Source organism: Oryctolagus cuniculus, chromosome 6 (genome assembly GCF_051225735.1).
Source record: "Oryctolagus cuniculus isolate XC-2025 breed Fujian yellow rabbit chromosome 6, ASM5122573v1, whole genome shotgun sequence".
Taxonomy (NCBI): Eukaryota; Metazoa; Chordata; class Mammalia; order Lagomorpha; family Leporidae; genus Oryctolagus; species Oryctolagus cuniculus.
The window spans coordinates 68,002,358-68,019,320 of record NC_142872.1 but is presented as its reverse complement, the minus strand read 5'-3'; the positions used below and the strand labels follow the sequence as shown (position 1 = coordinate 68,019,320).

The following is a 16,963-nucleotide window of genomic DNA, read 5'->3' as shown; positions in this document are numbered from 1 at the left end:
TCATTATCCCCTAAGCAATACAGTACAGCAACGATTCACATAGCACTTACACTGTATTAGGGATTATAAGGAATCTGGGACGATTTCAAGTATACAGGAGGATGTGCTTGGGTTCTACACAAACGCTACCCCATTTGATGAAAGGGACTCGGGCATTGCAGATTTTGGAATCGATGTGGAGGGGCGGAGGTGCTGGAACCAATCCCCTGAGAAACTAATGTATGAGATGAGCTCTTATTTATAAATATATCCTCTAAATTGGGGATTACCCAAATTGGAAGTTATAGGGCAAAGGGCTTCGCCAGTAGACTGACTTTACACTTCACTCCTGGATTCTGATATACAGTTAACCCCGGGGTGGCGCTTCCAGCGGCTGCTGAACAGAATGTTTAGGATTCCCAGTCCTGACCGCTGTCTCCAGGCTGCCACCACCTGGGAGGAGCTATCTGACAGCAATGACAGCAGGGAGGATGGGCTCTGGGGACCCCTGCCCATGTCTTCACTTCCTCCCTCTCCAAAGAGGGAGCCAGTTCCCCCGGCGTGCACACCCCTCTGCAGGCGCTGTGCTCCCTTGCGCTAGCCCTCTGGGATATCTCCAGGTTCCTGGCTCTCTCCTTCAGCCTACAAGTGACCTCTGCCATCTCCCACCACAACACTACAAGCCTTTCTGTAATCAAACACCTCAGAAATCCGCACCTGCTGGCTCTACTTCCTCTTCTTTCTAATCCCACTTAGTAACTGAGGGCATGGCTTCCCTATAACCAATAATTGCTTTACCAAGGAAAGAGGAAAGAAAATAATGGCAAGTCTCCAACATCAGTTAAATTCATGCCGGGTATGTTAACACAGAACACAACTCAGCAGAAAAGATGACAACCCCAGCTGCCATGGCCACGTTCACGTGTGATGTGTCAGATTGCAAGGCCAGTCACGATGGCACAGGTGTTAAAATGAGGCAAGGCACTCTTTCTGTTGGACGTGTGCTACCCGAAGCACAGAACTTTCCCCAGTTTACAAGGAGGTAACATCTTAAGGCCACCTACTACAGATGAGCCATCTTTCATCCTCAGCGCTTTGTGCCAGTTTGCCCCGGAAGTGCTTAGGAAAATGAAGGAATAGTTTAGATGGATGGAGCGTGTAACTCACCAGTTGCTGAATGACCCTCTCGACCAGCGTTGAAAACGTAATGTCCTCAGTTTCTCTGTTGTCGAACACATATTTAATCAGCTTGGCGATGGTCTCCGTGTCTGTTTCTGACTCAAACTCATAACCTTTGCTTTCCTGGAACATGTGGTTGGACACAGACTGTCAGATAGTGGTGACTATTGTGCAATGCTGGCCGGGGCAACTCCTTCTACTCCCTGATGATTTGCCCTCGAAGTGACTTAAGGCGAGGCCGAGGGAAACCGGGAGGGATGAAAAGTGTTTGCCAGAATCGCACAGCCAAACGCCTCTGAGTCACCCCCCGAACTCCCTGAGCTCATTGCTCCGCGGAGCCTGTCTTTGCCAATAATCTGGATGTTGCAAAATCCCCGCAGCCGAAATGATAAAATATGTTGAGTCAATCCCACCTACGCCCCCACCAGCACCACACCCCCTGTCCCACCTCAGCCGCGTCAGACTGCCCACCCGCATTCCATGGGCTAGGAGCCTAGGAGCAGAGGCATTCCACTATGTGGCTACTTTAACAGAACGGACATCCAGAGATTTTAATTCTGTGCCTCCACTGTGGGCCCTGAAGGACAATGAGTGCCCTGCTGTCTCCTTAGACAAGACCTAGGGAGGCTGGCCCGGTGTGGTGGTGGGGGCTCTGTGGGTGCTGTGACAGGGTTAAGTATGGGTCTCCCCCAGTTCCTGGGAGTGTTTCCGGGGAATGTTCCTGGGGAAGGCCAATGCCATTCAGCTTAGGTATCACTCAGGGGAAGGCTCTTACCAGAAACTTCCGCAGATCTTTGTAATTCGTGATGATCCCATTGTGGATGACAACAAATTCTGAAAAACAGTTTGGGAGAGATGCTAGCAGGAAATGAAGCTCAAGTCTAAAATGACTCGGTGGCTTGAAGCTCAGCTCCTACAAAGCCTGCTGAGCCACCTTGGTGTGTGTGATGACCGGGGACTTAAACCCGAGGAAATATACCTTCCTCTTTCAGAACCAGCACCCCCCAACCTGGCCATGCAGTGAGCTCTTATGTAGGGTCTACAGTATTATCAAACAGGCCTTGGTATGTATGCTGAACAGCAGACGATTAACCCTTTACTGTCCACAAACCATTCCAGGCATTCCCTTTAGACTGTGAGCTCAAATAAGTCACAAGGTCACAGTGAACGGTGCATTTTTGTTTGAACTTCATTGAACTGTAAAAATACTTGATTTCAAAAGTTTTGGGTTTAGAATTTTTTTCATTTTAAAATCCTGGGACATTTTTCTGGGGGCAGACCCAAAAGTTCCGGCATCCCTGGAGCCACTCGCATTGCTGTGTGGCCATGGGAGTGACTTTAATAAGGCTGTTGCTGCAGCTTCTCCCACCTCCCCCTGCACCAGCCACTTCCCGTTTACTCCGGCTGCACCCTGCACAGGTGGGACCCCCGGCAGGCCGTGGGAGCAGAGGGATGTGTCTGCCTCAGTCACCACTGCGTTCTTCCCAATAAGTATTAGTGACTGAACTGAGGGAGAGGCCCGGGGCTCAAGGTGTTCCTGGGCAAGCAGCTCCCTCCCTTTCCCCCATCCTAGATGACAGAAGGACTCTTGCTGCCTGTCAGTCACCCCACGGAGATGTGCGGGACATAGGATGCTCTGTGCGAACACTGTGTTCAGTGATCCTTTGCGTCATCAAGTTTTTCTTCAGTTCCAGAAAGCTCTCTCCTAGGAGATCTTTTAAAGCCTTCTCCATTATTGTTCTTCTTTTTCATCATCACTTTTTTTTGGGGAAAAAAAATCTACTGTCTATGAGGGTATCCCAAAAAACTCACAGAAACAGAATTGAAGGATAAATTTATTGGGAGTAGGAATTCAGCCTAGCAGTTAGGGTGCTGGCTGGAATGTGTGTGTCCCACATGGAGCACTTGGATTCAATGCCTGCCTCCAGCTCCTGACTCCAACTTCCTGCTAATGTGGACCCTGGGAGGCAGCGGCATAGACTCCAGCAGTTGGTTTCCTGCTAAACACATGGGAGACCTGGATTGAGTTCCTGGCTCCTGCTCCAGCCCTGGCTCAGCTTGCTGCTTTGGCCTATTGCAGAGCAAACCTACAGATGGCAGTTCTCTCTCTTACTTTCTGTCTCTCAAATACATAAATATTTTAAAATACGTTTATGTTGCTGCAAAATGGTTTGAAATCTATATAGAGGTTTTTTTTTTTCCAAAATTTCTATGAGCTTATTAAAGACCTATCATATGGTAAAAACGCTGTGTGCAGCAGGTAAAGCCATTGCCTGCAGTGCCAGCATCCCATATGGGTGCTAGTTTGAGTCCTGGCTATTCCACTTCTGATCCAGCTCTCTGCTATGGTCTGGGAAAGCAGTAGAAGATGGTTCAAGTCCTTGGGGCCCTGCACCCATGTGGGAGATACAGAAGAAGCTCCTGATTCCTGGCTTCAGATTGGCTCAGCTCTGGCCATTGCAGCCAATTGGAGAGTGAACCAGTGGATGGAAGGCCTCTCTCTCTCACTCTGCCTCTGCCTCTCTGTAACTCTGTCCTTCAAATAAATAAATAAATAAATCTTTTTTATTTATTTATTTTTTTGACAGGCAGAGTGGACAGTGAGAGAGAGAGACAGAGAGAAAGGTCTTCCTTTGCCGTTGGTTCACCCTCCAATGGCTGCCGCGGCCAGCTCGGCTGGCGCGCTGCGGCCGGCGCACCATGCTGATCCGAAGCCAGGAGCCAGGTACTTATCCTGGTCTCCCATGGGGTGCAGGACCCAAGTTCTTGGGCCATCCTCCACTGCACTCCCTGGCCACAGCAGAGAGCTGGCCTGGAACAGGAGCAACCGGGACAGAATCCGGCGCCCCGACCAGGACTAGAACCCGGTGTGCCGGTACCGCAAGGCGGAGGATTAGCCTAGTGAGCCGCAGCGCTGGCCTAAATCTTTTTTAAAAAAAGACTCATCATATGCATGGATTTCTCTGGTTTTTTTTGTACTAAAATAAATAAATAAAATAAAATAATAAAATATATATTTTATTATTATATATAATATAAATTATATAAAATATATAAATATATAATATAAATAATATATATTATATATAAATATATAATATAAATATAAAAATATATATAATAAAATAATAAAATAAATAAACATTTCCTAATTCCATTTTCCGTGAACTTTCGAGGTCACACAAAAACCAGGAGGGCCCAGTTCCAGGAGGTGTGCTGGCCACAGCTGAGCTGGAAATACCAGATCTCCGTGCTGAATCTCCACCAACAGACCCCATAACCACGCCATTCTCCACCTTTTCTTCACATGTATTACAACACCGTTTCTTTACAGTATTTTCTTCTATCTATCACGCATTCTTTCATCAGTCTATCATCTTAAATCATTAATTTGTTTCCGGGACCCATGTTTTCTTGCAAAAACTCCTGTGGGTAATTTCCTTCCGTATGCGGTTGCTGGGTGTAAGGCTTCGCTGAAATGATGCTTTTCAGCTATTACTGAAGAAACTTTGCAAACCTCTGCATATGGCCGTGTTGTTTTCTTTTCAGTTACTCATCCTGAGTCAGGGCAGGAGTTTCCAAGTTTGGGCGTGGGTAGGTCTCCTCGGAGCCTCCCTTCTTTGGGGACATAGAAGCATTGTCTGCACTGGAGTGGGGGCTTTTCTGATGAGGTTCATCTTATCACTGGGTGGGCAGGAGGCTGAGGTTGGAGTTGGCAACAGCCCACGGCACGTGGTCTCAGCAGTGTTTTCTAGGCCAACACTGCTTGCTTGCTGCTCCAGGGATCAGTCCTCTGATTTGGGGTCAGGCCACAAGTCTCTCCTGGGTTGTCACACCGTGGCCTCTGCTGACTTCCTCCTGAGGACAGGGTGCCTGTCCCAGTCCTGAGACACCCTATGGTTCAGGATATGACCCAGACCTCAGTGACATTTCCCAGCCAAATCCTCACTATCAAAGACTCTGACCACATGGACACAGGTGCAGACCCAGCTCCTGGGCCACCTCCAGCTGCTCTGCTGAGCAGGGTGCATGGGGCTCTCCTGTCCTTCAAAGTCAGCAGCGCGAGCTAATGGGCCTGTGGGGTGGTTTGGAGAGAGGCCACGCTGCCCTGCACTTTCTGTGGGAGGTGGAGGTGCTGCACTCCACCTTGGGCACCACTGACCTGTGTGGGAGAAGGGCACTGAGCAGGGATGCGTGGTTCTTTCCTGTGGCCCAGCATCCCCAAGGACTTCCTGCAGTGGGATTTGTGGAGTGTGTGACAAGGTGCCCACGGATAAGCCCCCAGACGCTGTGATGTATTTGATCTCTGCTATGGGGCTGGGCAAGAACTTGTGTTATGCCAGGGAATGTCTTGGAGTGGGTGGGCGGGGAGGGGCAGCTGACTCCGCAAATTGTTTTCTCTGGGCCACTGTTACAGTGCAGCAGGTTAAGCTGCAGCTTGTGTCACTGGCATCCCCTATCAGAAAGCCAGTTTGTGTCCTAGCTATTCTACTTCCCATCCACCTTCCTGCTAATGCACCTGGGAGGCAGCAGGTGATGGCCCAAGTACTTGGGTCCCTGCCAGCCACCTGAGAGAGCTGGGTGGAGTTCTGGGTGCCTGGCTTCAGCCTGGACTACACCTTGCTGTTATGGCTATCTGGGGAGCAAACCAATGATGGAGGATCTCTCTCTCTCTCTGATACTCTGAGATAAATATATAGATAGAGATAAATAAATATATAAATATATTTATATTTTCAAATAAATAAATAAGCCCTTAAAAGTCATCTTCTCTGCTAGACATTGCACCTGTCCAGCTCAGGTGGAGGTCATCCGGTGCTTGTCACCTGACCAGCCCCAACTCAAGAGTGGGGAGCCAAAAGAAAAGCCCTAGTTATTTCTTGGAATCTTGTCTGCCCTTAGGGGACCTGGGAGGAGTTAGGGCTTCAGCTCTCTGTCTCACACACCATAGTGTCTCACTGCAGGAGGCTCTGTGAAGCCCAGGGGCTGGGGGCTGCAGCCCGGGGCCAGGGGTGTCAGGGAAGAGGACATGGCAGGAGAACTGGGTGCCTGTGAGCGGGGGCTGGTGAGAGGGGCAGTTGGGAGAACTGCGGAGCCCAGACCTTTGCTTGCTGGGTAGGAAGACAGAAGTCAGCCTGTGTGCAGGAGACAGGCCTGGCTCTGCGAACAGGGCGAGCATTTGCTGTGTCCCTGCCCTGCAGCCTGGGCCTGCTGCCCATCAGCAGTGGTCTGGCCCAGGCATCAAGTGCCCAAGGTTTCCATTTTTTCAAGGGATGCCAAAGGTCTGGATTCTGTGTACAAAAAGTCTCTACTTCTGAAAACATGAAGGGAGCCATGCTGAGGACTCTCCTGCTGGGAAGGGCGCTGGGGCTGCCTCCTGTAGTTCCTGTTTCTCTCACTCTCTCAGCCTGAGCCCTGGTTGCTGAGGCCTCCCTGTGGGGCAGAGGCTGGGCAGGCACCTGCAACAGACTCTGCCTCCTCCTTCAACAGAGCGTGCTCTGCCCGAGGAAGCAACCCTGCCTTCTGCAACACAGCGGCTTCTCTAGGCAACCCGTCCTGCTGCCATATTTCACTCACGGACTGGGTTCCAAGGCGCCAGCAGCAGGGCCGGGTAAAGTGGCCTCATTTTCCTGTGGGTGCTAGGGAGGTCAGCACTGCCCATGGGCCAGGCTGTTTGTTTGCCTCCTGGCCAGCCCAGCACCAGCAGCCAGGGACGGGGGGCATCTGGCATCTCTCTCAGGGACATGGGGCAGGCAGGGAAGCCTCGGGCTGGTATCACCCTGGCACTGGGGAACAAGGCCACACTACATACCGTTGCCTTTGTCTGAGCGCTGTGGGTGGCTGTTGACGGCGTTGGGGACCCCATGGGTGGCCCAGCGCGTGTGGGCAATGCCGAAATGTGTCTCAAACTCCACCTTTAAGTCCATGCTGTCTTGCTCTGCATGAAAGAAAAATCAACCTGCTGCACCCCCACAAGACTATCAGGGTGAGGAGAGGTCCTTGCCCCGACACAAGCCATCCAGGCTGCTGCCCAGTCCCGCCCACTGACCACGCATGGCCAGACCCATCCTGAGAACTTACCAGTGGCCTCACTTCTAAACCAAAATAAACTGACTTAGAAAAGAAAAAGATGCACCACTACTATCAATAGAAAGCAGTATCGTTTTGCAGAAGAATGAAAATAAACACTTTAATTCCTGTATTAAAATTTTCAAAAATTTGCCCAGACGCTACTGCCTAAAATAGGCCGTCCCCCATTCTGCGAGCAGTTTCAGGATGGCGGCTCCGCCCCTCCTCTGCGCCCGCCCACGCGTCTCCTTCTCTGGGCTGCTGGTCCCCTCCTCCCCCAAGCCCTGTCACTTACTGTACAGTTCCTCGTCCAGGGCCTTCACCTTGCCTCTCTTCTTGACCAGCTGGATGTGTCTTTCTTTCACTTCGTGATTATTTCCATCGATCGCCACACCTGGAGTTGAAACATTCGTTTGCACACCGCGGCTCACGCCTTTCATTCCCAGGCTCCACCCACGGTTAGGGGTAGGCAGTGCCTTGTGTGTCGGCTGCAGGTGTCCCGGGTGTGCAGGCCCAGAGACACCACGGCCACACCCCACACACTGGTGCCTCCGGCAGTGACAGGCCACATCTACGGCGGTGGTCCCAGGGGAGCTGAAAGATTACTGCTGCCCGGCGGCACCACAGCCACCTTGGCCCACGCGGCACACGCGCTCCTTGGAGTGTGGGAGCATGCGGTGTGAACACCCCGACCACAGTGCCCCCGCGGGAAAGCACAGCCCACACAGTCATGTGCAGGATGGCACACTTGACAATGCCACTCAGCGACTCTGCTGCTTTATTTACCGTACTTTTTGTCGTTGCTAGTCCTCATTACAAACAGGAAGGTCAAGGCAACTGGCATGCTGCGTAGAGCCCACTGCAGCCTCCTCTGAGGCCCGGGCCCTTGACTGACCTATGCGGTGTGTGGGCCAGTTCTCTAGAACGCCCTGGGGCATTCCTCAGAATGCACCCCGCTGTGCAGCCAAAGGGAGCTTAATGTAGTTCTCAGGAAATCTGCTTTGCATGATGGGGCGTGACTACTGGAACCTGGGCCTGGATCCCTGGGCTGTGGCTGTCCCCTGCAGCTTCTGCCAAGGGGTGCTAATTGGGCACACACAGCGGGCGGCTTCCCAGGGCAGGACAGGTGTCCACACGCCCATCACTACCTCTACCTGAGAGAGGGGTCCTTATCCCGCACTGCAGGGGTGTGCCCACGACCTCTGGCTGACTGGCTTCCCAGAGCCTGAGCTGCTTTTCCCTTCCTTCACAGGCTGTTTCATTAAAAACGGGAACAACTGGATATCCACCAGCTTGTGGATGGAGGAAGAAACCCGGAGACGGCCACCCAGGGAGGGCTGTGCAGCCACTTCGATGTTTCGGAAGAGTTTGGGATGTGGAAATGCTAAGATCAGTGAAAAACTAAGAATATAAAATTGGAAAGTTGCAGAATTAGGATTGGGTAAAAACACAACTATGGAGGGGCCCGGAGATAAAGCTACATTGCTGAGGCGTGTTTGAATGTGCGCAGCTTGCTCGGTTGGATGAAGACACTTGCGGATCTGTGAGAGCGCTGCTCAGCTCCAAGAGCCTCCTCCTGTCTCAGGTCCTTGGTGTGCGCGCGCGCGCATGTGCGTGTACGTGTGTGCGTGCGCATGCGTGCTCTTTAACAGAGGTTCTAGGCTCTCTGCACGCTGCTAGGGGTTCTGTACAGTATTACCGAGTGCAGGCAGATCCCCCTGTAGGATCACGTGTCCTGCGAAACTGAAACTTTGGGCTCTTTCACAAACACCTCCCTGGTTTTTTTTTACGGCGGTGTGATTTCAGTGGAGTTCTTTTCCCTCCCTGTTCTTCTTTTTCTATGGTCGTCTACAGGTTATTATTTTGGCTGCTTTTCTACAGTTTTCAGACTTCTTCAATGAGCAAGAGTTATTGTTACATTGAAAAGAAACGTTGAAAAGCAGCGTAGCAAAGTGACCCGTGGCGCCGCCCTACCTGCCGAGTCGTAACCCCTGTACTCAAGCCGCTGCAGACCCTTGATAAGGGTTTCAAAAATCTCCTTTCTTGTCCGGGGGACTCTGTAGTTCATGTAGGCAAAAATTCCTGTTCAAAAAGAAAAAAGAGGCATGTTAAGAAAACACTTTTGTGGGGCCAGAACTGTGGCATAGTAGATTAAGCCTCTTCCTGTGTTGCCAGCATCCCATATGGGTGCCAGTTAGTATCTCAGCTGCTCCTCTTCCAATCCAGCTCTCTGCTGTGGCCTGGGAAAGCAGTGGAAGATGGCCCAAGTGCTTGGGCCCCTGCACCCACGTGGGAGACCCAGAGGTAGCTCCTGGCTCCTGACTTTGGATCGGCGCAGCTCCTGCCCGATCCAGCTCTCTGGAGATTGAACCCTCTGATGGAAGACCTCTCTCTCTCTTTCTTTTTCCTTCTCTGTAACTCTGTCATTCGAGTAAAATAAATATGTCTTTAAAAAACAAAAGCAAAAAAAAATCTTTAAAAAAAGAAAGAAAAAAACATTTCTGGGAGGGGTTTGATGGTGGTTAAGATCCTGCTTCATGGGACATTCAATCCCATACTAGAGTGCCTGGTTAGAGTCCTGACTTCTCCACTTCTGGTCCAGATTCTTGCTGATGTACACTCTGAGAGGCAGCAAATGATGGCTCAAGTACTTGGGTCCCTGCCACCCAGATGGAAGACCCAGACTGAGTTTCCAGCTCCTGGGTTTGGCCTGACCCAGTCCTTATTACTATGTGCATTTGGGGAGTGAACCAGTGGATGGAAGATATCTATCCAACTATCTGTGCCTTTCAAATAAAGTGCAAATAAATAATTTAAAATAAAAAAAAATACTTGCGGGGCAGTCATTTAGTCTAGTGGTTGAAACTCCAATTAGGATGCCCACGTGCTACATTGGAGCGCCTGGATTCAATCCCTGGCTCTGTTTTTTGTTTTTGTTTTTTGTTTTTTTTTTGACAGGCAGAGTTAGACAGAGAGAGAGACAGAGAGAAAGGTCTTCCTTTTCCGTTGGTTCACCCCTCAAGTGGCCGGTAAGGCCGGTGCACTGCGCCGATCTGAAGCCAGGAGCCAGGTGCTTCCTCCTGGTCTCCCATGTGGGTGCAGGGCCCAAGGATCTGGGCCATCCTCCACTGCCTTCCTGGGCCACAGCAGAGAGCTGGACTGGAAGAGGAGCAACTGGGACAGAACCGGCACCCCAACTGGCAGGCGGAGGATCAGCTTAGTGATCCGCGGCCCTGGCCTGGCTCTTGTTCTCGACTCCAACTTCCTGCTAATGCAGAACCTGGGAGACATCAGTGATGGTTCAAGTAACTGGGTCTCTGTCACCCACATGGGAGACCTGGGTTGAACTGGTTCACAACTTCAGTCCCTGGCTGTTTCAGGTATTTGGTGAGTGAACCAGATGTGAGTGCATGTTGTCTCCCTCTCTGTCTCTGGGTGTCTCTGCTTCTCAGATAAAATTTTAGAACCACTCTCAGATACTATTTTTTAGGGGATATAGACTGAGGGGGCATCGTGGAAGGCCCCCAGGCTGCATGCCAGCAGAGGTGTGGCCTTCCTGGCACAGGTGGAGAAAAAACGGCTCCCCTCTTGCTTCTGGAAAGCTTGGCTCAGCCCTTGGCCCTTGTGACACAGATGCTTATGGGGCCTGGGCCACACCCCTGGCCATGCAACCCACTACTGGGGTTCACTTTGCCCCTGCTTCCAGGAGGCAGCTTTCACTGAAGCAATGCTATACAGAAAAGTCAGTGTAACAAACCAACCACCTTGGGACAGCCGAGGCTCCCATCTCTGTGCACCCCTTCGCTTGGCATAGAACTTGCAGGCGGGGACAGGGTCAGGCCTCTGCTTCCACTTCCCACTGCTCCACACGCCTTGGACCAGAGCTGTGACTAAGCACCACTTTTACAACAGTGAGAATAAAGCCATCTCATGCCTCTTGGCCACCTGAATTCATATCTTTAATACAGGCTGACAAGCCAAGGAGATTTTGTTTTGCTTCATTTTCTATATCTGTGCTTCAAAATTAATGTTTTTCCAAATACAAGAAATCATCATCATGGTGGTTCTGCCTTTCTGAACTCTGGCACTCCAGTGTTTGTGACTGTGAACCTTCATCCTCCACTTTCCTGCCTTGCGGGTGCCCATCCCTCCCCACCTCCATCCTGCACCCTCGCTCCCTGCTGTCCTCACAGCTCCAGCCCCACCTCCCGTTGTCCTGGTCCCTGGCAGAAGTGCTCCCAGCTCTGGGCCACCCTCATTCAGGTCTACATCATAAGTCATGTGCGTGTGCTGATAAAGACACAAGGCTGGGGGCCGGCGCTGTGGCACAGTGGGTTAACGTCCTGGCCTGAAGCACTGGAAACCCATAAGGGTGCCGGTTCAAGTCCTGGCTGCTCCACTTCTGATCCAGCTCTCTGCTATGCCCTGGGAAAGCAGTAGAAGATGGCCCAAGTCCTTAGGCCCCTGCACCCATGTGGGAGACCTGGAGGAAGCTCCTAGAACCTGGCTTCAGATCAGTGTAGCTCTAGCTGTTGTGGCCAATTAGGGAGTGAACCAGCAGATAGAAGACCTCTCTCTCTCTCTCCCTCTCCTCTCTCTGTGTAATCCTTTCAAATAAAATCAATAAAATCTTAAAAAAAAAAAAAGACACAGGCTGGTGCTCTTTGTATTTCTCACTGCATTTGGCACGTGGTCGTACTTCACTGGATGTGTATACAATGGACTGGCCATGAATCTGTGGTTAATGGAAGGAAGTGGCAGAATGGGTCATGGCCAAGGGATGGGGCTTCAGGCACAGTAACTGTCTTGGTCTGGTTGGCTACTGAAGCAGCACCACACACTGGGCAGCCTGCAAGGAACAGAAACCTATTTTTCATGACTCTGGAGGCGGGGAAGTTCAAGATCAAGGGGTCAGCAGATGGGGCATCTAGTGGGGGCTCCCTTCTTCATAGACCAGACACACACTGGGCCAGTTACACACTCCACCCTTCATCTTTATAAAGGCACTAATAACCACTCACAGGGATTCTGTCCTCTTGGCTTAAATCACTCCCCAAAGGGTCACTCCTGACCCATCACCTTGGAGATAAGGATTCTGACATTTGAATTTCAGGGGGCATACAGGTTCAGATCACAGCAGGAGCTAATCTTCTCAAGAACCCACTGTGGTGCCAGGCATTGGGCCAAGCGCTCCTGCATAGCTGTCAATCAAATCTCCCAACTGCCTTCTCTGGCCTTCTGAAACAGAAGCCTGAGGAAGCTGACTTGTCCGGAGCTGGGCATGGAACCCAGATGACCTGACTGACTGACAGGCTCCTTCCTGGCACAGGGCAATGTGGCCCCTCGTTGGATACTGCAGGGGCTAAAATAAGGTTTATTTTTCCAGGAAGAAAGGTAGGACCAGGTTAGACATCTCCCCAGAAATGAACCTCACAGGACACCTTGGCTGCAAGTACTGAAGCCACATTCCAGTCAATAGAGTAAAGCTGAATGAATGATTAGATTTCAATGAAATGCATGCTACATTCTTTAACAATAAATAGGATTCCCTCCCGCAAACATCTACCTCACTGAAACTCATCAACACACACTCGGTCCAAAATTAAATGGTATTTAAGTCCATGGTTTCATAAGTCATATTTAGCATTCCTGTATGGGGTCCGTTCCTGCACACGGGATACGCTGCCTACTCTTGCGTATTAAGGTGCAGGGGTTCTGGAGAGACGCATGCACACTGTGCTTTCTGAGACGGTTCTCTTTTTAAAATGGCCAAAGGGCGATTTTGGCATCGAGCTATTTCTGTCTTCCTCACTGCCTCTGGGTCGGGTAGGAGGTGCTAAATGTAAGGCCAGTGTGTGCAGTTCAGGACCCAGCCCAGCCAGACTAAGGTGCTCCCAGCCCCACGAGGCTCCTGCTGGCCATCGTGTGGCCAGGAGCTCATGCTTTGTACCCCACACTTCAAACCAAAAATCTGTCTGAGCGCAGAGTGTGTTTTTTGTTACCTCGCCTTTTTTTTTTTTTTTTTTTTTTACAAAAAGATAGCTACCTTTTAATGTCAACATCAAAAAATGTTCACAGCTTTCCTTAGATCTAAGTCATGTACCATAACAGCCTCTCATTTAAAGGGCACAATTTTGCAGTTTTCAGTATATTCGCAGAGTTGTGCAACCATCACCACAGCCTACACTTAGGAGAAATTTTCATAATGCTAATTTTTCTGCAAATGATCAGAAAGTTCCCTGAGGGTACATGGTCAAATCATACTTAACATAAAGACCCTCCAGCTATGGGAGACAGGTATGCAAAGGATGACATCACTCAATAGATCATTGTTGGGAGTCTTGAATTAAAAGTTCCTGATATCCTGGGAAGTTCTAGAATTACACCTGCACTTCAGCAAGGGGAGCTGACATTGCAGGTGACACAAAGGCCCAGAAACTAATGATCACCAATTATGAAAAGATTTTAAAGCTACACAGCACACTGTCTGGTTCAGCTCTCCAATTCTCGAGCCACACCTTGCTTCTGAACACACGCCTGGCACGTACATTCTGTGTGGCAGGTCTGACCCTCAGACCCACAGTGGTGCCTTGAGTGGGGAGCCACTGGTGGACTAGGACTTTTTTTTTTTTTTTTGACAGGCAGAGTGGACAGTGAGAGAGAGAGAGACAGAGAGAAAGGTCTTCCTTTGCTGTTGGTTCACCCTCCAACGGCTGCCGCGGCCGGCTGGCCGGAGCACTGCGGCCGGCGCACCGCGCTGATTCAAAGTCAGGAGCCCAGTGCTTCTCCTGGTCTCCCATGGGGTGCAGGGCCCAAGCACTTGGGCCATCCTCCACTGCACTCCCTGGCCACAGCAGAGAGCTGGCCTGGAAGAGGGGCAACCGGGGCAGAATCCGGCGCCCCAACCGGGACTAGAACCCGGTGTGCCGGCGCCGCTAGGCGGAGGATTAGCCTGTTGAGCCTCGGCTCCGGCTGGACTAGGACTTTTAAAGGGTCCTTGTCCTCAGGACCACCAGCTGTGTGCACCCCCAGCTGGGAGGTCTGGGGACATAGGGGCACAGTCGAGTGATGACTGCAGCGAGCACAGCTGCCAACGACTGGTTTCAGGTCTTTGCACAAGAAGGCATAAATCTAGTTTTCCACACAAAATCTATTGCACCTACTCAGTAACATCTTTCATTACCAAAGCACTCTTTGCATTTGCAGCTCGTCCTCTTGGCCAGATTCTCTCTGTACTCCACCAAACTGGAGTGAATAAAACATCCTTTGCTCTGTGGTCCTGTCATTTAAGAAGGAGCGTAAACTAAAATGAAGCTGCTTTCCCAGGAATTCCTCTTGCTATTCCTGTCAGATTCCTTTTTGGAATCATTCCCATCCATAAATAAAAGAATCCATGCCTTTAACTATGGGATCAGTCATCAGATAGTCAGACAATAAGAGAGTTTAAATTCATGCACCCTCTTTGGAAGGCAATTTGGCAACCTCTCAGAATTAAAAATGTATACATCTGTTGACCAGAGCTGTTGCACTTCTAGAAATGCATTCAGCACACATCTTCACTGAGAGGCCTGTGTACACGTACGAGGACAGCTGCTCAGGGCTGTTTCTGGCCCCCAAAGACTGGAGACAGCCTGTCGCCTGGCAGGGACCACAGAAGGGCTGGGGCAGCCACACAGCAGGGCCTGTGGCGGGAGCATGGAGAGAGAAGCGAAGCTGTGCACTCCCTCAGAAAACAACCTGTATCACCAAGGTGTGTCAAGTGAAGAAAGCAGCTTGCAGAAGATAAGCAAATTCTGCAAAGTGGGGCAGGGAGGTGCAGAGAATACAGTGCTACCCTCAGGGGACTGGGGCCAGCACCCTCAGCTCACGCCCAAGTCCTTGGATGCTCAAATTCCTTTTACACAAAAGTGTAATACTGACATAGAACCCACACACATCCTCCAGTATACTTCAATCACCTGCACATGACCTATAACACCTCACTTAGTACCTAATAAACTGCATTTCCGTGGAGTCACCTTCTGATCTGTGGGTTCCCCATCCATGGAGTCAGCTGACCGTGGATGAAGTCTTTTTTAAATGTACTTTACCTGAACCTGTTCAGATCTTTTTCTCTTGCTGTTATTCCCCCAAACAATGTCACAGAGCATTTTTGTTGTGTCAGGTATCCTAAGTCATCCAGAGATTACAGGGCCGGTGTGTGAGTTACATGTAGATACTACACTTCACAGTCGGGACTTGCACAGCTGTGGGTGTCAGTGTCCATGGGAACCTGGATCTGCTCCCCTACAGATATAGACAAGTGTACTTCCGGAAGGGCATCCAAGACCTGTGGGGCAGAAGCCACTATGAGGCCGCTGCTGGACACTGGGCAGAGACTGCTTCGCACAGCACGTGTCTTCTGTATGTAGTTAAAGATGCTTAGCTGGGTGCCAGGCTGTGATGTTTCAACACAGGCCACCATAAGAACCAGATGAGGGTGAGGGCATGGCGGTTCTCTGCATAGCTAGATGATACCTAAATAAGAAGAGGTATTGGGGCTGGTGCCATGGAGCAGTGGGTTAATACCCTGCCTGCGGCACTGGCATCCCATATGGGTGCCGGATTCTGTCCCAGTTGCTCCTCTTCCACTCCAGCTCTCTGCTGTGGCCTGGGAAGGCAGTGGAGGATGGCCCAAGTGCTTCGGCCCTGCACCCGCATGGGAGACCAGGAAAAGCACCTGGCTCCTGGCTTCGGATCAGCGCAGCTCCGGCCATTGCAGCCATTGGGGAGTGAACCAATGTTAGGAAGACCTTTCTCTCTGTCTCTCCCTCTCACTGTAACTCTACCTCTCAAATAAATAAAATCTTTTTTTTTTTTTTTAAAGAACAGGTCTCATTTTATCAGGAGAGGGGTGTTCCAGCCAAGGCATGAGAGCTGACAAGTACCAACTGGCAGATGGTGTCAAACACGACACTGCCCTGGTCCTCCCTGACTTCACAGGCATCCGTGCCAGGGCTCCCAGGCACAGGAGCAGTGATGGTGCAGCACCTGGGACATCTGGCAGGGCCTGTGCCTGCCTCTGCCCTCCCCGGGAACAGTGCCACCATGGGCTACTCTGATGCTCCCTGCAGCCACCAGCCTGCCCTTTGCCTGAGGTGAGCCCCACACATCACAGAGGGCAGAACGGACCACCATACACCAAGACAGATGGTCACCTGCTGGGTGGGCCTCCTGCCCTTCCCCCACAGCCTTTCACCAGCCATGTGACAAGCAGGAGCATGAGGCAGGGGTGGATGGATGTCTGAGGACAGCGCCAGATGCCAGTCTCCAGTCTCAGCTCTGCCTCCTACTCTGGGTGCAGCTTCGAGCAAGTCGCTGGACCCTGGACCTTGCTTCTCCTATCAGTGACCCAGGGATGCTATGAGAACCCAGGGTGCCTACCCCGTAGCTCCTGTTGTTCAAATGAGACAAAGCAAGGGCCCCTCTGCCTAGTCAAGCAGGGAGAAATTACCTTAAGTAAAACCAAGGGGAGAGGTGGGTGTTTGGCCAGAATCTCACATCTGAGTGACTGGGCTTGATCCCGTTTCCGAGTCACCTTCCTGCTCATGTGGACCCCGGGAGGCAGCAGTGATGCTCCAAGTACACATGCAGCTCTCTCATCTTTCTAGCAAATACATAAACGAGGGCTAGTGGAGTAAGCCTCTGCCTGCAATGTTGCCATCCCGTATGGGCACTGGTTCAAGTCCCACGTGTT

The 16,963-nt window shown here is 51.0% G+C and overlaps 1 protein-coding gene across 1 annotated transcript in view; it reads right to left on the bottom strand.

The window, feature by feature from the left end:
• Positions 1-16,963, bottom strand: part of GFPT2 (glutamine--fructose-6-phosphate transaminase 2) — a 48,382-nt gene that overhangs the window by 24,115 nt on the left and 7,304 nt on the right. Inside the window, exons 2-6 of the mRNA XM_008275002.4 lie at positions 9,202-9,309; positions 7,523-7,621; positions 6,971-7,096; positions 1,934-1,992; positions 1,147-1,281 (exon numbers count right to left, since the gene is read on the bottom strand). Coding sequence (XP_008273224.1) covers positions 1,147-1,281; positions 1,934-1,992; positions 6,971-7,096; positions 7,523-7,621; positions 9,202-9,309 — 527 coding nt within the window. The remainder of the gene's footprint in view (positions 1-1,146; positions 1,282-1,933; positions 1,993-6,970; positions 7,097-7,522; positions 7,622-9,201; positions 9,310-16,963) is intronic.